General features: G+C 35.2%; 1 protein-coding gene across 3 annotated transcripts; it reads right to left on the bottom strand.

The window, feature by feature from the left end:
* Positions 1–1,532: 1,532 nt before the first annotated feature.
* Positions 1,533–19,818, bottom strand: LOC128020800 (CAP-Gly domain-containing linker protein 1-like). 3 transcript variants are annotated; one of them, XM_052607519.1, is made up of 22 exons: positions 19,612–19,818; positions 18,334–18,507; positions 17,773–18,260; positions 17,566–17,690; positions 16,488–16,689; positions 16,209–16,406; positions 16,021–16,124; positions 15,842–15,902; positions 14,977–15,081; positions 14,277–14,405; positions 14,052–14,168; positions 12,985–13,042; positions 12,435–12,688; positions 11,586–11,648; positions 7,331–7,416; positions 5,851–5,953; positions 5,682–5,725; positions 4,669–4,729; positions 4,262–4,418; positions 3,761–3,813; positions 3,560–3,672; positions 1,533–3,250 (listed from the first exon to the last, which is right to left on the bottom strand). In XM_052607519.1, exons 2-22 carry the CDS (start codon positions 18,422–18,424, stop codon positions 3,022–3,024), a joined length of 2,841 nt encoding a protein of 946 aa, XP_052463479.1. In that variant the 5' UTR covers positions 18,425–18,507; positions 19,612–19,818; the 3' UTR covers positions 1,533–3,021. The 3 variants fall into 3 exon arrangements, with proteins under 3 accessions (XP_052463479.1, XP_052463480.1, XP_052463481.1); XM_052607520.1 differs by having other exon boundaries at positions 17,773–18,215; XM_052607521.1 differs by lacking the exon at positions 14,977–15,081.
* Positions 19,819–20,351: the final 533 nt, after the last annotated feature.

Raw genomic sequence — 20,351 nt, 5'->3', positions numbered from 1 at the left:
TATTGACACAATGGGACCATATTTTCTTGAAATTAATTTGTTTTGTATAGCTGTTTAATTTTGGTTTTATTTATTTCATCATTAGTGCTTATTTTTAGCATATCCAATTTGTTGAAATAAAAAATTTTGACGGCGTTGATTATGGCTTATTTTCTATGACTGTTTAGCTTCATGATCTTTTGATGAGTATTTGAAGTATTTATTTTTCAATTAAAGATTAATTACCCAGCTTGCACAGCTTTATTTTGGAAAGGCTGAGAATGTTTTATTCATATTTATCACAGACGTATTTACATTTTTATTTTTTTTGCTGATGAACAATCAAACAACAAAACAAGAAAAAATTGAACAATTACAACAATGAAATGACAGTGGATGACAATAGAAAAAAAGAAGGAAGACAGTAAATATATTAAATATTGAAAACAATGAAAAGGGGGGGGGGCGTATTTACATATATTTTTCGATGTTGCAGAAACATTATGACGTCATTAGACGCTTTCCGCGTTAACTTATACTTACATTGATTTTCCAGAAACGTTTTTAATACGAACATAATTTATAGCTTTTACCAAAAACATGAGTATTAGAAAACAAAAAAGTGGGATAGAGATCAAATAAGACTTTTTCACCACAATTCGTCGACAAATCACATTGAATATGATTCTGCATCAACCATCCCCTTACCTTATGTTATAACATATTAAGACTCTTATATAATTTTCGTTAACATTTTAAGAGTTTGTTGATGTAATTCGTCGTAATGCAATCTTACCTCACATCTGGCGTTCTGTCAAACTTCCTGTGCGCGCGCTTTTCGTCCACTTCAACGGTCTTTGTCTCTGCCATTCACAAAATGAAATAAGAATTATCATTTATATAATAAACTTTTGATTGATTTGGACTTTTTATACAAAAGAGGCATTGTTCAACAATAATGTCATTTGTATTTTGGTCATATACATTATATATATATACACATTACATATACAATATACATTACACTAATTATCCTAATTAGGTTATCAAAAAGCGTAAAATTCACATCTATTTTACATACCGGTATATACGATCTTTTTCTTTTCTTTTTTTTTTTTTGTTTAAATTTTTTTATGTGGGGTTCAGATGTGTCATATCAAGCTGCATTTTTAAGGGGACATGAATTGTTGACCAGGCCCCTTCTGTTCTATTTAGGAGCTGTAGGATGGGATCTGTTGACCATCCTTGCATAAAATTGAGAGACTATGAGTGCAGCGTTTCAAACTTTGGCCATAAGCACAGTTACACAACTTTGAGGTATGCATTTAGATGAAAGATCAAGACTGAAAATCATTCATGATGAATAGGTGAATTGGTTTTATTATGTAATATTTATATGAATGGATCACACCAGTAACTTACTGAATCTAAATTGTGGCTAGAATTGTCTTTAGGATGGTCGTGAAATGTTTGTGAAATTTTTAAATGCTTTTTACAAAATATGGTCAAAACCAATGTGTAATCAGCACAATATATCCATACAACAAGAAAAAAACTGTTCAATGTTTGTATTGAGTTCAAGTGAATATACAGTACAACAGTACAATAGTTAAAGACTATATTATATATTATATAGACAATATTTCAGTACAAACAGAACGTAATTTTTTTAAATCTAATTAATTTAAATAAAAAGGCAATAATCATGAAAATTATACATATTAAATATAATCTTGTGCACCATTTCATTGCAGGCAACCAATTCTAACACTTGAAGATTATTGTTGTTAAAATTACATCAACAATATGAGGTACATCATGATTTTGTCATAAAAATTGTGCTTTAGTAAAGCTCTGTTCACACCAAGTTTGAGAAAATACATGGAATTTTAAAATATTTGGAAACCCTTTTTTTTGCACCAAAACTATTCTGCACTATATTTTGTTGCAACATTTTTTTCATTCTCTTAAAAGAAGTCTGGATATCTAAAGTAACTGTTCTCTATTTTAAAATAAATCTTGGATTCGTACACAAAGGTTTAATCATAAAATCTTGCATTGCATTTATTTTGTGCCGAAAATTCGGACTTGGTGTGAATAGGCCTGAAATCTACAGGAAATACCATCAAAATACACATAAAAAGCCATTCATATGACAATATTATAACTATATGTCTCACTTTTAAAAGTAAAAATAATAACTTACTTCCAAACAATGGCAGTTAAATTCATGTGCTGTATACGTTTAAAGTGAGAAGTGCAATAAGTTAATAGTTGTTAGCTTCAGCTTTGTTTGGTGCACTGTAGAGACAACTATAAGTAAACCATTTGTAGGGCGAATTACAAAAAGTGCAAATGTGGCTATGTTCGGAATAGCATACTACCATACTACAGTATGTACATTGTGTCTAGTATGTATAATTTCAGTATACATAGAATACCTGGGTGAAAATTTGCAATCTACCATCAAATCCACAATGTAATGTGCTCGACATGAGTCGATTTTGTGTGTAATGGACAAGCTGAAATTAAAATCTCTGATTTTTATCAAAATTTTCCAATCCGAACACAGGCTGCAGCTTTGTAGCACCTTCAAAACATTGCTGTCCTACAACGTCAACTTCTGACTCGACCAATAGCGTGAGTTTGGGGCGGAGCTACAATGGAAGAAAAAAAGGAAACCTGTTTGGAAACAGTCATTCCAATTTGTGTCATTAGAAATTACACACGGCAGTTAAGTACACTGCAAAGTATCGCTTAACCATTCCAAAATTTCTTGCTGGTAATTCATCATTAGATCAATCCACACAGGACAGTGAAAAACTTACGAAACAGTACTGATAACACGTAGAAATATCTCTCGCCTTCATAACGTTGAATCATTGAACATTGTAATTCCATCAATGCAGCACACTTTAGCCTTCATTTGGGCAGATCATTTAGGGAATGTTCAAGAGGTTAAAATGTACAAAAATAGCGTATAATCTGGTCAAAAGCGATCTGTGCATAGCCTGCTCACAGGCCGAGGGGTTGAGGGAAAGTTCAGAAGGTTTGGTCATCGTTGCAAGAGTCTGTCCAGTGACCGAATGCCTCGCAGATGTCGCAGTACGGTCGTTCACCGCTGCGGCTCCCATGGTACGTGGTGTGTGGAGGCGAGTCTGGGGATTGCGTTTGAGTGGGACAGTCCTCTGTGTCGTGCAGGTCGAAGCAGTCACAGATGTCGCAGAAAACACGTGGTGGGGCTTTCTTCTTCTTGTTCACCTCACCAAGGCTTGAGAGTAAGAGGTTAAACAAATTATATTCTTCGTGAAGAAAAACAATAATAGCAACGAAGATGCAAGTAACGTAATGCTTGTCAAGTATGTACAACATGACCATGTGCCAGGGTTATTATAGTTAACAGAAACCAATCAAAAAAATGTTGCTTGAAGTAAAATAAATGTTAACTGAAATAAATATTTAAATATATATTTAAACATTTAAAAAAGTGTGACACTTTTCATTTTCATTTAGTTTAACTTCATGTACTTAAACTAAAAAAAAAAAAAAAAAAAAAAAAAGTCAAGATGTCAATACTCACCCATCATGTTCATCATTTCCATTAAACTCGGTCAATGCCATTTTCTTCAGCTTCACCTTTAGTTCCTCATTCTTCCTCTGGAGGTCCACAATGACTGAGTTCAGGAAGTTGATCTGATTCATGCAGGAAAACATTGCAGAATTTAGAAGTTTACACATATAATATCCTAAAAGCATTACCATATATGGAGGAGTGTTTTACCTGTCCCTCAGCAAACTCTTTCTCTTCTCTCAGTTGGTCTATAGCAGCATCACCTACAAATAAGACAAATGTTGAAATATTGGAATTGCATTTTAGTTAAAGAAGATTTGTTACAAATTTACTTTTTTCTTTAAGATTCATTTTTCATACTCCAAATGGAAATAAAAAAAATAGTTGTACTATTCGTATGTCATACTACTTCCATTGCCAGTGTACCAATTAATTTAAAGAACAAGCAACATTAATTTTTAACAAATCTAAAGATATATATATTTTTTTTAACATAAAATTAACATAAAAAAAAAACATACCGTAATCATGCAAAATCATTGATCTAATAATGGCAGGGTTGGCGAGCAGAAGAAACTTTTTCAAAATATTACAAACACTTAACCCAAACTTTTAAATAATAGCGTGAATTAAGTGGCTGACAATATACACTTTATTGCACAGAATGCAAAATGCTGTCATTCCATTCAAAATATAAATATGCTGACAGACCTGAAGTGACTTCCTCTCGGTTCCCTGTCTGCCGGCCCTCCAGCTTTTGCTCCAGGCTGTTCACTCGGCTCTGCAGCTGGCCTTTGTCCCTCTCCAGAGACGTCACGGCTGACTGGAGTGTCTTGGCCATGGCATTTTCCACACGAAGCACTGCAATCTGTAATGACAAGTAATTTTTTCCACCATTATCTGACAATACTAAGCGCCAACAACATGGAAGCAAAGTTTTATATAGAAAGAAAACATAGGAACAACTGCTGTAAACAACAGGGTTTTCTTATTAAATTAATCTACATTCTTTTTACTTAAGACAAATTTTGTCCAAGTCCATAATGTATAAAACATAATTTGAAGAATGATCCATGAGTTTAGATAGACTTTTGAAACCCACGAGTCAAAGTTCTTACCTCATTGCGTAGTGTCTCTAGTTCCTTGTCTTTATCGGACATCGTTGCATTAGAGTTCTCCCTGTGAGGACAGAAGAGCTCACTCTAGCTGGTTGGATTTACAGTCATGTTACAAAAGCCACATGCACTCTGAGAACATGCATAATACCATCTCTCAATGGAGCTCCAAAGATTAAAAGCTTACAGAAAAACGTGAAAAATATGAACAGACATCCAGTGGGACTGCAGTATTTGTAGGGTGGAGGAAAACAATAGATTTAAAGCCAAAAGCTTTTTTATTTGAGTTTTTCAACTAAACAGCAGTCATGGAAACAGATCATTTCTCTCGATGCGGTAATCTTGGTGCATCATAAAACAATGATCTGTAAAGTACGTGTACTGACAAGCTTTTTCAAAGCCTTCATTTCCCATGAGATGAAATAACAGAGTGCATGTGATCTCAAATCCAGCTCTCATTTGAACAATTACTAAGACAGCGCTCCATTTTCACCATCAAAAGTGTCTGGGACATGCTGTTTACAACCACAAGTAATAAATTCAGTTTTTGAAAGCTTGTGAAGAAATTTAAATGAAATAAATCCAAAAACGAACATTTGCTGACAATGTATTCACCCTCGGGTCATCCAAGATGTAGAGGAGTTTGTTTCTTCATTTTAACAGATTGGGAGAAATTTAACATTTCAGCACTTCACAATAGTGAATGGGAGAAGACAACAGGAGATGGACTTTTTCACTGGAGGAAGAGTTATTATGGATTATGGAGTATTTTGGCCAGAAGAAAAGGTTTACCGTTAAAACACCTTAATGATTACAAATTAAAATGCAGAGTATAAATGGGACACAATACTTGGTCACACATCATGTCTCTTTCAATTTACATCTTGGATGGCCTGAGGGTGAGTTAGCTTTGAATTTTTGCTTTTAAACCAACTTTTACCATCGGCTCACGCTTCGAGATTTCTGTCTTGATTTGATTGAATGAACTTAATTCTAATTCAATGACATGCGCTTACCTCTGTGTAATCTCCCGCTGGCTAGTCAGAGCTTCGCTGCCATGCTGCCAAAAAAAAACATGATACATGATAACTCAATCCCTCAAACTGACGGAGAACGTCAGAGGGCAACACATTTCAGAAGAGCTGACAGGAAAAGTCTAAGGAAAGAGACACAGATAAACACCACCTGCTGTGAGTGGATGTCCAACTCCTGAGCCAGTTTACATTTCTCAACCTGGAGCAACACCTGCCTCGGAGACGTCTGACTGGATGACAGTTTTAGCTCCTCACTACACAGAGAGAGAGAGTTAAGGAGGGAGTTAATGCCCATACTATCATGTAGGACTAGCATATATGTTTGTTGAGTTGCAAATCTGCATAGAACAATGATTTTTGTAGGATCATGTGACACTGAAGACTGGAGTAACAATGCTGAAAATTCAGCTTTTCAGATATTTAAAAACTGAATAATATTGACAATATTTTTGTTTTTATTGTATTTCTGATCAAATAAATGCAGCCTTGGTGAACAACAACAACAACAAAAACCTTCAGACAGGTCTCCATCCTCCTCCTCATGTGAATGAATGAGCCAATCTATTTCTAATCATAATGCAAGAATAAATCAAATCATGGTCGAAATGCAAGAGGAAAATCAAGGTGACGTCTCCAAATTGTGAGAACAAATGCACTACATCTACATTACATCTACAATAAAACATTACATCTTTTTTTCCATAAAGCATACCAAAAACTATATAATATTATAAGCTACACCATGATACATATTCATTAGCATCAGAAGATCAACAGAGTGTTATGAAAGGAACTCCGTCGGATCTCACATGGCACAAAACAGCAGCCGTAGCTGGAAAGGTGAAGTTACGTAAAATTCCCTGGAGGAGAGACGAATATCTTCAGTACAAAAGAGGCTGCACGCAGGAACCTGGAGATGTCACTCGCTGGACATGTCAGCAACCGCGGCCTGAAGGAGTGTGTCTAATCAGCTAGAGCTATGGAGGCTTGGAGCTCCGGTTTGTGGCTCTTTAATTTAAAGTCCCATTTACCTTGAGATTGCACAAGCATTTTGAGCTAAAGGTTTCTGCTTAAATGCTTAAAATTAATTTACCAAAAGATATATTCTTTTTCTTTTCAAGTATTTTTTCAGCAGATGTCACCAAACCCTCTTATTTTTCAAAAACTTTCATATAGTGACAGTTTTCATCATCCAGTCAATTCCTGATGTTAGAAATCTGTTTTTTTTTTACATGTTTTTTCTCATTGATTATCCTGAATGTTAAAAATGCTGCGAGCCGGATTCAAACTCATTGCGCCCACAAGCACAACAGCTCAATATTTCAGAAGACGCACATTACGCCTGTTGTTATTCAGAAATAAAAGCTGTTGTGACCATGTGGACTTGCGATGTCACTCTGTGACTCACAGATCTAATTATACCACCACAATGACGCCAACATGGTCCTTAACTGACTAATTAAGATCAAGATCCTTTACAGCTCCAACAAAGTACACAATTAATGTTATAAGATGCAACTGAAAGACGTTAAATTGGGCTATTTGTTGGAGCTGTTGTTCAGTGGTCAGTAAACTAATACATTGAGTCAATGAAGTGAAAATGCATGGGTGTACGTCAGCAGGAGACTCACATTTCTTTGTGGAGGCTGTCGATGTTCTGCGTTTCTGAACTCAGCTGCTCCTGATACTGAGATTTCTGCTGCTTCAGGACCTCAAGCTGGTGGATGAGATAAAAGACAAATGAATCAAGTGAAAGAAGGAGGTTTAGAAAAACATTGCATGGATTTGGATGAAATGTATTGATGTCAATGTCCAGAGACCTTTAAACATCATTTATTTTGCATTAAAAAAAAAATCACACATATTTAAGGACCATCACGTTTTTTGTGTGTTCTTAAACTGATTTAATGATAATTAAAGCAAACTTCACTTCAGATTCTTATTATCCTAAAAATGAATTTTTATAACTGCAAAGTGAATAAAAAAGTTATTTATTTATAATATTATTAAATAATATTTATACTCATTTACGCAAAATGTCTTTATTACAGTTCTTTTTTAAAGTAAAATATCAATGAGAATTCTGGGGAAAAGCAGTGTTGTTATTGTTAACAAAAACAAATATGAATATTAGATTAAAAACTTACTTGAAAAGAAAATTTACTAACAGAAATGAAATGTTTAACTTTAATTTAAAGATCTAAAATTACTTAATTAGCAAAGTAATAAACATTTAAGCTAAATAGAAACAATTATTTAAACAATTACAAAAGCACAAAGTTACTAAAACCTAAACTTAAGATAAAATACATAATAAAAAAAGTGAATTAAATATGAACAGATACTATAATAACACTGGGGAAAGCATTAGATTTTCATGATATTAATAATGTGATTCAGTGTTTACATTCAGAAAGTCTGAGAGATTCCCTGATGATGGAGGAATTATACTGTCATCAAACAACGATTTCATTCAGACTGAGACAAGTGAAAGCATTCTTCAGCTCTTCAAGTCCACAGCTTAACATTTCCATTACTTACTTGCATGCAAAAGATATAGCGACACAAAATATTTTATTTCCTTTTATGCATAAAAAAAATCTAAAAACTCATAAAGAGACCAAAACAGATACATACATACATAGCCGAAAATTTTATTTTTATGCTCATCACCATCAACATTAGACAAAATCATGGAAAATGCCACCAAAATTCAAATGTGGGGAAAAACTGCCCTGTACATTTTAGTTTTTTAAATTCAGATATTCTTCTCAAATATTTCTTATAAGCCTAAGAAATTATTATTATAAATCAGATGGAAAATATCATTGAATGTATTGATTAAACTAAAGTATCTGAGGTGTTGTATGGTTAGAAAACTGGTTAGAAATTCTGAAAATAAATATTTACATAATGTACAGTACTTCCACATAATTGCTCCTACAAATAAACTCTAGTGAATCAATATTTTAACTTAATAACCAAGTTAATTTCTGTCACTGACCAAAATTTGGAAATCAATACATTGGGAGAAAAAAACAACACACAGTGCTCACATTAAAGCTCCAATCTAGAACAATAAATGCTTCAAATGTAACCGAAACATGGATGATATAAAATTTATTTAAATATGGAAAAAATATGCCCTTATATTATCCAGTTTCAGTATCATCCTAACCCATTTCCAATATATAAAAAAATGCTAATATTCCTGAATACTAACATGGTATTCGATGTACAGAACAGTGATCTTTACCTGGCACAGAGAGCTATAAACGCTGCCCGTGTAGTTCTGTTGGAGCGCTGTCACATCCATGCTGCTATCTCTTTCCTGTTTTTTTCCAAACAAATGTGCCCCATCAATAAAACATCCCCCTCTGACCCCTGCAGCGAGAGAGAGAGGCTTGTGCTCTCGCTCTGTTGGCGCTCCAGCACACGCTCACGCTCACGTCAGAAAAGCGTCACATAGGGCAGCTTCATTAAAAAAGCACGGCAAGCCCCGCCCCTCTCGACATCCCCCTGCTGTCCCGCCCCCTCCTTCTGCTGTTCTCATTCATCCTGAATTAGCCGATTCTTCTTGATGATACATGTTTGTCTTTGATGACATCAGAGAAATGGAAATCAAAGCCTCTATACTCGGTTTATTTTATGAATAAACATATATAATAAATATAAATACAATATAAACATATTAGAATAATATCTGAAGCATCATGTGACACTGTAGACTGCAGTAATGATGCTGATAATTCAGCTTTGATCACAGAAAAAAAATATATTTTAAAATATATTCCAAATAGAAAACAGGCATTTCATATTGTAATAAAATGTAAGTTTTCTTTTTACTATATTTTTGATCAGATTAACACAGCCTTGGTGAATATATGCATGAAAAGCTATTATTTCTCTTATAAAATCTTTACATTAACTCTGCTTTTTTTAAACCTTAAGGGTACAAAAGGTCAAAATGAGGTCACAATAATAATAAGGTAGTCTATTTCAATATAGAAACCAAAGCACATTAAATGGACCGTTAATCCAAAAATTTACATTCTATCATAATTTATTCATAATGTGTAATTTCTCATAATGTCATTAAAACCATCTTTTGAGAAATGTTCGCACTCTTTTTCATATAACATCAGCTCATAGTGACACATGAGTAGTTTATATGTTTTGTGTGCTAAAATCTGAAAATCTGCAGTAATTTGAAGTAACTTGGTGTGGGGAATAGAGCAAAATTAAAGTAAATCAAAACAGTTGCATGGATCTTAAAGAGTTTCATCAGCGCATCACAATCAAACCCCCAATATAACCAACAACATCAGCTGATCCACTGCATGTGAGTCTCTTTAATACAGATGCTCAACTAAGCCAGTGACATAAGAAGACCTGTTACTCTTTCACGCACTCTTACCGTATGCAAAACACACAACCCAAGGAGCTAAGTCTCCTCTGAGAATTGCAGGCCATCGAAGTGATTATGTAAGGCCACGTATGAGCTCCAGGCGGTCAGATGTAGAGGACTCGTGCATGAATTAACAGTGTCTGAACCATTATGTCAGTAACAGTACAGTTACACCATAAAAACTCTGCTTGTCTCTTAAGTAAACATGTTTATTCAGCTACAAATACTAAATGTTTTAAAGAAACTACTGGCTGTTTCACGTGTAAACAAAATATTTTCGGTTAAACATGTTGACAGCAGTATTTAAAGGAACAGTTCACTAAAAAATGACAATTTACTGCCATCCAAGATATAGATTTTGTTTCTTCATCTCAACAGATTTGGAGAAATGTAGCATTACATCAATTGCTCACCAATGGATCTTCTGCAGTGAATGGGTGCCGCCAGAATGAGAGTCCAAACAGCTGATAAAAACATCACAATAATTCACAAGTAATCCACACCACTCCAGTCCATCAGTTAAGTAAAATACGAGTCCTCGATCCATTATGCTGCTTTCTCTAATGAAAAAATGATCTTGTCTGAATCACAAAAGAAATATGCACAAATCAAGCTTGTTTAAAAAAATATATAAATAAATAAAAATCAGTTCAAAACAGTCCTAAACAAATATGTGGGAGGATTCTGATATGAAAAGACAACAGGGGACAGACTTTTTCACTGGAGGAAGCGTTATTATTAATTATGAACTCATATCTTGGCCAGAAGCGACTGCATAAAGTAACAACACCTCGACAGATTTGTTGCTTACAAACATGCAACTTTTCACTTCACAAGACATTAACTGCTGGACTGTAGTCGTGTAGATTATTTGTGGATCAAAGTGATGTTTTTCTCAGCTGTTTGGACTCTCATTCTGACGGCACCCATTCACTGCAGAGCATCCATTATTGAGCGAGTGATGTAATGCTAAAAATATAATCAGGTGAAGAAAATAACTGAGGGTGAGTACATTTACAGCTAATTTCCCATTTTGGGTGAACTATTTCTTTTTAACTTTAATTTCATAATTTTTAGAGCAGCTGTTGTCTTCCTAAATGAGCTTTTTTCTAGCATTTTTAATGATTATTACTGCTGTCTGATAAGGTGAGCATAATGATCACTGTTAAATAAGGTTAGTGACTTGAACAAACTAACACCAAGTATTAAACTTCAGCATACACCAGTGCTACTGAACATGAATACTTCAAATAATGTGGTCTCTGAAGGAGATCCAGTGAGCAACCACCTAGCAACCACCCAGAGCACCCTAGCAACCACTTATGACATCCTAGCAACATAGAGGTGACTTTTGAACTGGTATACAAATAACTGAATTATTCAGTCCCTTCCAAGTCCCTTACAGACATCAGATACAACCTGAAAGTAACCAGGAATCATCATTTATCTTTATGATATGAAGAGTAAAGCATATTTACCTCCTCCTGCAATTCTTTATTCCTATTCATCATCTGCTTCAGCTTTTCATCAGACTGTAAACTCTGTTTGAGTGCGAGTAAACCTCTAGTTAGTCATGGGCTTAAATATATACACTTCCATACAAAAGCTTGGGGTTGGTAAGATTTTTTTGTTTTGATAACTCTTCTGCTCACCATGGCTGCATTCATTTGCTAAAGCATATAGTAAAAAAAAAACATTGTATAATATTATTACTATTTAAAATAAAAACTATTTACTCCTGTGATCCGCATCATCCTTCAGAAATCATTCTAGTATGTTGCTAGAAAGATAAATGTTTTTAGAAAGCTAAAAAGAGCAGCACAATTTTGAAATAGAAATGTTTTTTTAACATTATGAATGACTGTACTGTTTCTTTTGATCAATTTAATGCATCCTTGATAATAATAAAAAAAAAGTATTCACTTCTTTCAAACATACTAAATAAAACAGTGTAAAATAACTTAACTATTGTATTTTATTAACTATAACTACTGGTTAAACGTTTGGAGGTATTAAGATTTTACTAATTTACTAATCTACTACTGTTTTTGAAAGAAGTCTCTTCTGCTCACCAAGGCTGCATTTATTTGAACAAAATTACAGGAAAAACAGTAATATTGTAAAATATTATTGCAATTTAAAATAACTTTTTCTACGTATATTTATTTAATGAAATGTATTCCATTACTCCAGTCTTTAGTGTCACATAATCCTTCAGAAATCATTCTAATATGCTACAAATAACATTAACATCTTAATCTTACCAACCCCAAAATTTTGCCTAGCAATGTATAAAACAGCAGGAGCTACTGGGCCTATTCAGTCACCTGGGTTTGGTCAAATTTGATGGCTTTCAGTTCCAGCACCTGCCGTTCAAGCTCAGCACTCCTCTCTGTGATTCTGTTCATCTCTCCTTCTGTTCGGCCCAACTTCTCCTTCAGCTCCTTCATCTGAAGATCTCTCTCTTCATCCTTCGCCTGTTCCTGCTGCTGCCGGACGGACACATCCCTCTGCAGCTCTTCCTTCTCCCTGGACACCTGATCCAGCTTCTCTCTCTGAATTTTCATGGTGCTTTCTATTTCTGGCGCCACAAAGAAGTAGTCATAGAGGAGCTCATGCAGCAGTATTTCTGCTAATATGATCATTTTCCACAAACTTTCACCCAAATTGGATTACTGAGCAAGTAAAAGTGTGTCGTTGTGTATTATGTCTCAGCTGGGAATGGCTGGTTTATCTCTTGAACATGCAAAAACGATAGCAAAAGCTGTTCACATTGGCACAGGTTCACATGCCAGTTCTGCAAATATCAGTTCAGATGCTTAACAGTAGTTTAATAGCTTTAAAGAATTTATTAGCCTTTTTTCATGTTTTGCTTACCTTGCATGGCTAGTGTTGCTTTGTTATTGTCCTCTGATGCGGTGTCAAGTTTCTGTTTCTGAAATAAAACAGAAAAGAATTGGTACCAAAAGGGAAAAAAAACAGGTTTACCTTTGTTTGTTTCATGTGCATTTTTTTAAATATCTTGTTGTTGTTGTTATGCAGACAAGGGTCATTACTACCGTCTCATACTTGAGATCTGATGTTTATTTTATAAATATACTGTAAATATAAACACAAACATACACACACATATATAGTGTAAAAAATACTTTTCAAAATTGTAAGAAGAAAACACTATTTCAGTCTTTCTGCTTCAAAATTTCACGTTTAATTCAATGCATTTCTTTGTTATTATTTGTGAAATGTACTAGCAATTTCTGAATAGTTTCTAGACCAATTTCAGTGTACATTAAATCTATATATATATATACATTTTATATAAATGTGCTTGACTTAGCAAAAGAACTGTATATTGTGATAATGTTATTATATTCAAGTATTAAACAAAAAATAATACAAATTTTAATAATATAACGTGATAAAATTACACTGATTTACATAGACATTTTATATAAAGGCTTTATATATATATATATATATATATATATATATATATATATATATATATATATATATATATATATATATATATATATATATATATATATATATATATATACACACTGACATACAGGCTTTATTTTCATAATTGATAACTAATGTCAGTAGATTGAAGTACTTGGTGCTTCAAGTAAAGCCTAACCATACTTCATAACAATAATAAAAATCACATTGATGTATGACTTCTCATGACTTACATGCTTAAAAGACATGATTTTGTAATGATATAACACTTAATTTTAGAGAAATGTATGCATCCACCGGCACATTTAAATAATTCAATAATATAAAAAGCAGTTATTAGATCACCATATGTGCTGAAGAGAGGCTTAAGTACAGCACGAGTAATATAAATTTTTGAAAATAAATGCCATTATCTTTATCGGAAATAAAAACCAGGCTTTTTTTGAGGTTATTAAACAAGCAGCATAAATGCTGAGTACCAGATCTTGCAGCTGTTCCTGGAGGCATGTTTTATCCTGTTCAGAGGAAGTGAGTTTCTGCTGGAACAGGAGAACTTCCTTCTGTCTGTTCTCTAACTCAAAGTTCAACTCCTTGATCTATAAGAACACAAAGATCAGTTCTTATGATGCATATGTCTTCTGGTGTACAATCACATGTCATAATGCGTCTTGTTTGGGTGGATTTGAGGAGGGGCCTGAACAGACCTTTTTGTCTTGTAATGGAGGTGAAGCTGATCCTGTGGTCTCGGCCCGGAGAGTTCTCAGCTGAAGATGCAGGTCAGACACTTCCTTTTCCAGCTCCATGATCCTGGAGCGCTCAGACACCGTGGCCACCTACAGCAGGACACAAGACTTCATCAGCCACTTACTGTGGGAAAACTAAAGACATTAAACATAAACTAGATGTTTTCTGCATAGGAAACATCTAATATTATCTAATCAAATTAGATCAATTTCAGAAATGATGGTCATGTGGGAATACGGTTAAAAAAAATACTGTTTTGGCATATTAGAATGATTTCTGAAGGATCATGTGACAATGAAGACGGGAGTAACAATGCTGAAAATTCAGATTACCTCACAGAAATAAATTACATCTTAAAATATATTTAAGATAATAATAATAATAATAATAAAATATTTATATATATATATATATATATATATATATATATATATATATATATATATATATATATATGCAAAACAATTTCTTATTTTCTTTACTTGATTTTGGAATTATAAAAAACTTGTAGAGATGCACCCAGTGACCTACCTCAATCCATTGTGGAATAAAAAAATAATAACTTTCCCAAAATAAGCAAAAATCACTTCTGTTCATGGAGAGCTGACATTAACCCCAAGAGAAATCTCTCTCACCCTCCCATCTGACAGATTGATTTACCCTAGTATCCTCTAACTCCCTCTGGAGTTTGTCTGCTTTGGTCTTTTCAAAGAGAAGACTCTGTTCGAGCTCCTTAATGTGGGCATGCTCCAGTTTGGTCTGCGTCTGTTAGTAGACAGAAGAGGAAAAGAGAGAGACAACACCAACGGCGCGGTCATGTGCCAGCCAAAAGCCAAGTACGAAGAGCTTCATGCAGACCTCGACATCATCCTCCTCTATGAATGAGGACAAAGAAAGCAGTGAAGACTGAAGATCGCATCAAAAAAACTATCACAAAGACATGAAACTAATGTGGGTCACAGAGCGCGCCGATGAAAGAAAGATGGAGGAGGTCAATAATAAAAGAATGAATGAAGGAAAGAAATGTGTGTATGTGATAAAAGATGAAAAATGAAGAATGCAGAAATAAAAAAGTGAATGACCGACATAAAGAGAATAAGGTGAATGAAGCATCAAGGAATCAAGAGTCAAATCAAAGAGTCAAAGAGCTATAAACAGAAGCGATGCACCGTTTATTACTGATGAAAGAAAGAGGAATAGATCTTGTTTGAAAAAAACTTCTCCAAATAAATAGATTTTTGAAGAACTTGATATTCATATAATAACATGTTTTGATCTTGCGACAAAATCAATAAATCTATCTATCTATCTATCTATCTATCTATCTATCTATTGCTTTAAAATAAAAATTACATATATACACTTTTCTCCTGTGATGAAAGGTAGATGTATGCCTTGCTGTCTTGCTAAAATAGAAGTATAAAAGTTACTGATCATTTTCTGACACAGACTGATCGACTAAAGACTGTGCCGGTCCACTGATATCCAGGCTCCTATGTAAATGTATGTGATAGGATAACTTTACCTCTAGGTCACCTTTGGTAATGCAAGCTTCCTCTACACGGAACTGCAGGTCCTCCACTTTTCTGTGGGACAAAACATACACTTCAATCCCTAAAATGTTTCCTCACACGTTCAAAATACTGCATGTTCCTCAACAGCAATCAATTCACATGCCAGGTATTTTCAATCATACGGGGTTACCTTTTTTCCTCTTCCAGTTGATTCATCAGTTCCACTTTATCTCTGTCTGCAGTTTCCACGAGTCTCCGCAACTGGTCCAACTTGGCTTCCATCTCCAGAGCGTACTTCAAAAAAATGCAACTCGTTTGAATCTCAGTCTCTCGTCTATCATCCTAAAGACGACTTTCACATGACGCTACAGAACTGACCTGATCCTGGCCCTGTCTGAGCAGCCCCAGCTCTAGCTGCACTTCTCCGGCATGACTTGTGGCTCGTGCCACTTCCGTCCTCTCCAGGTCCCGCTCGGCCAGGAGCTGCTCGATGTGCTGCTGCTTCTCCTTCAGAGCCTCCTGCAGGGCCGTGGTGCCTGAGATCTTCCGCGCGTACCGAGCCGACGTCTCTGTGAGCTGAGAGATTATTGACGGGTATTACTTCACATATTTTTTGGACAAAAGCCTATTCTGTGAATGAAAGATGTGGGACTGTACCAGGCCTGCTCGGCTGGGTTTGCCTCCAACTGAGGAGGTGACAGAGCTGAGGGAGCTGATGGAGGACGCGCTGGTGCTGTTCTTTAGGGTCGACCTGCGCCTGGAGGTTTTGGATTTAGCAGGAGTGGTGGATGGGAATCCGATGCGGATGACTTTGTGAGAAGGAGCGAATAGTCCGTACTTTGGTAGGCACTGGAAATACCTTTGGGAGTGAAGCATAAAAATATACTACAACTGTTCAAAAGTCTAGAGCCAGTATGACTTTTAAATGTTTTCCAAAGAAGTCTCTTTTGCTACAAAGCTGCATTTGTTTGATCAAAACCATAGTAAAAACATCAGTAAAATATTATTAAACTTTAAATTAACTGTTTTCCATTTTAAAATATTATAAAATTGTATTTATTCCTGTGATGCAAAGCTGAATTTTCAGCATCATTACTCCAGTGTCACATGATCCTTCAGAAATCATTCTGATATTTTGATTGGCTGCTGAAGAAATGTTGAATACTATTTTCGTGTGCTGCTTAATATGTTTAGGGAATCATTGATTTCAGGATTTTTTGATGAATAGAAAGCTGTTATTGTATTTACCATCACTTTTGATTTAATGTGTCCTTGTTCAATACAAGTATTATTTTTTCTTTCTTCTTTAAAAAAAACACACAAAAAAAAAGATAATTTTACTGACCTACTTTGTCATTTAGCTCACAATTATCCAAGCCAACTGTACACTTCCCATTAAACATCTCTATTAAAACAATCTGAGGTTAAAGCCAAAATGAAACTGCATTAACCACCCATTTAATTTCCGTAATGTGACAGTAAAAGGATATTTTTTTCCATAGGGAATTGAATATGAAAAATAAAGTATATGACAAATAGTTGGAAAAAAGAGACCCTTGTAATCTCATTTTACTTCTATGGTTACAAAGGAGAGCTAAAGAGTGTTTTAAAACTGTGCTTTGATTCACCTAGATTCTGTAAGACCTGAAAGATCTGTTTTATAAATGTGTTTTCAAACAGAACGCCCTGTTCCCATGGTTTGATCTCATGTGATTCTGACAAACTGTGGCCTTACCTTGCACCAGCCACTGCCCCATCATTCTTGCCAAGAGGTTCGTCCAACTCAACACCACACCAATCACCTTTCGCAAAGTCAGTTTCGCCCAAAAAACGCACAACACCTGCCTTGGTTCCACCAACCTGAGGAGTGCAAGCAAAACATTCCTTCAAACTTCCCTCAAGGAGCCACTAAGCATGAAGACAGCCCAGAGACGGGTCTTACCAGCACACGATCACCCAACTTCAGTTCCTGCTGCAACTTCTTGGCCGAATCCGTCTCAGACAGATTGGATGCAGACTCGCTGGTGGCCCTGGTTAGGTTTGTTGTGGTCTTGGTTGTTGCACTAGTGGTTTGAGTGACAGGAACAGGATCTTTGGCAGGGGAAGTGGATGTCTTGTTGGCGGGTGTCTGCATGCCATTGGCTTCACGCTCTGCCACTGGAGTGCGGGACAGTTTGGAGGGCCGAGTAAATATACCTTGCAAGTCCTCACACTGGAAGTAGCGCACTCCGGCCACAGAGCCGTCATTTTTCCCGATGGATTCATCTAGAACAATTCCCGCCCATTGGCCCGGTGCAAACTGGGTCCCTCCAATGAACTCCACATAACCTGGTTTATTTCCATTGACCCAAACTCGTTCACCGACAGAGAAATCTGACACAGCATCTTGGGCCGAATTAGAGGTTGGAGATGTTACAGCTTTGGCACCATCTACAATAAGCCAAAATACAAGCACGTCTGGTATGAATCAGTGTGTTTCTTATGTAACCTAAAGGTGACTCACCTGAGCTGGGCGAGGTTTTGGTTGGTGAAGCAGGTGCTGCTTTTCCAATCTTGGTGGGTGGTTTGAGACCACTCGGATTTCCCGCACTCATTTTCCCTGCTTTATGCACGCAAATGTGCTATTCCTGGAGGGCCTGGAAAAAACGTGAACCCCTCCCTGACCAGATAAGATTCCCTAACAGAAGGATATACAATTTTATTGCCTTTAGGTGTTTTATTTTGTGATAAATGCCTAAAAGCATAAAAAGTACCATGTAATCCATTATAATTGTAAAGTCATGATGAATCAGATATAGCGACATTTCTTTTGTATTGTGATGTACATTTGAGTGATTATCAAAAAAGGCAGGACTGGGTTCTATCCATCAGTTGTTGATTGGATTTTAAGATGTGGGAGTGGCATCCTTGCATGTGTTTGTAGGGGTGGGGTTTCAGCAGACTGAATTATTTTGGAAGTACAATTGATGTATGATGGTAATCAAATAAAATTACATCGCAAAAAGAAAAAAATTTAACACATGCAAATGTTTATGGTTAGATCTATTACCTGCATTTAGAATATAGATATGGCAAATTTTCACTCCATGCCTACTTTAAATCAAGAGTTGACTGTTGCACGAATAGTGACTGCACTGTTATTCACCAAAAGCAGCTAATAAATCTGAAGTTTGACACTTCCACAGGAAACAGCTTACTTCCCCCTTAAAACATTAGGTGGATGTGTTGATAAATAACATGGTACTGAATTATTACCATGTTATGCATGTCATGATAGTGTTTATCAAATGTTACCAGGCATGGTATTTTTTGTTAGTCACTGCTGAAAGAAGAATCCATATTTTATGATGATGATTCCACATTCTAAACATTAACTGTCGTCATGGTATTTTTAATGGAACTTTTGTTACCATGGTAACTAAGGCTATTTGTGTTCGAATGACAGATCATCATCTGTACACAATCATTAATACTAATCCACAACATGACACACAATAAAACTTAACGAATACATGACTCACGATTTCAACGATAACTATCAAAACAAATACAACAACTATCCACGAATTTACCAGTGTATTCCTCAAATTAAATATGAAAATGTCTGTTTTCAGTCAGTAGTTCAGTATGTGTTTGGTTATAAGTGGCTGTGTGTTCTTCACGTCATAACAAACTGTCTGCTAACCGACATTAGCCAGAGGAGCTAAATCCGCAAAATTAAACTCAAATGAGCTCAATGCAGTGAGCTTTAGGGTGGAATAAAGTTAGGTAATTATCTTACCTGGACTGTAATGTGTAGCATTCCTCCGTGATAAGGGAAATGAACGGATTTCGTGTTTGTCTGGATGATCTCACACTATGATGATGATGATCGGTGAGGCAACACAAGCTGCACCTAAACACTTTAATTACAGTGACTTTTGACATGCCATCTGAATAACGAGCAATTAAAATGGGCTTGTATCAATGAAAGTGGGAAGTAGTGGGTTTATTAAATGATGCATGAGGATTTTGTTGCTGAATAAGTCTGATTGTAAGGCTATTACAATGTATTGATATGGGGAAGCAAATAATTAGTTGACTTATTAGTTGTTATAATGCGTAATTCTCCGTAGGAGTTCTGTAATATAGTTTAATAAATAATTTGTTAATAAACCTATTTTTGAATTGAATTATTGTGAAAGGATATGATTGCAGGAATATGTCAGTGTACTTGGCGGCCACTAGTGGTCAAATCAGGTCAAAAGAGGTAAATAATATTTTTTTTAAAAAGCAAAAAAATAAAATAATAATAATAATAAAAAAATCCCCGTTCTTTTCTTTATTCAATCATTAATTTAATTTTCAGTAAAGTTGATTAGAATAAAAAATAATAATTTACTAGCTTACGTTTCAACAATATTTCTGGTAGCAACTAGTTGTCTGATTAACTCCAAGGTACGTTTGCACAGGTTTAAATGATGATTATAGCCTCATTACATTTATATCCGTTTTAGGCACCTCCTACTGTGTTCTGAACCT

This window comes from Carassius gibelio, chromosome A10, assembly GCF_023724105.1.
Source record: "Carassius gibelio isolate Cgi1373 ecotype wild population from Czech Republic chromosome A10, carGib1.2-hapl.c, whole genome shotgun sequence".
Taxonomy (NCBI): domain Eukaryota; kingdom Metazoa; phylum Chordata; class Actinopteri; order Cypriniformes; family Cyprinidae; genus Carassius; species Carassius gibelio.
The sequence above is the reverse complement of the archived record's forward strand: the minus strand, read 5'-3'. Positions and strand labels throughout refer to the sequence as shown.

What these genes read in the sequence shown, in the direction of transcription:
- LOC128020800 (XM_052607519.1), bottom strand. Translation starts at nt 18,424, where the DNA reads ATGAGTGCGGGAAATCCGAGTGGTCTCAAACCACCCACCAAGATTGGA. An exon ending in CAAAACCTCGCCCAGCTCAG is followed by an intron (nt 18,261 to 18,333) that starts GTGAGTCACCTT and finishes GGCTTATTGTAG; the next exon opens with ATGGTGCCAAAGCTGTAACA. An exon ending in AGCAACACTAGCCATGCAAG is followed by an intron (nt 12,689 to 12,984) that starts GTAAGCAAAACA and finishes TTGTGGCGCCAG; the next exon opens with AAATAGAAAGCACCATGAAA.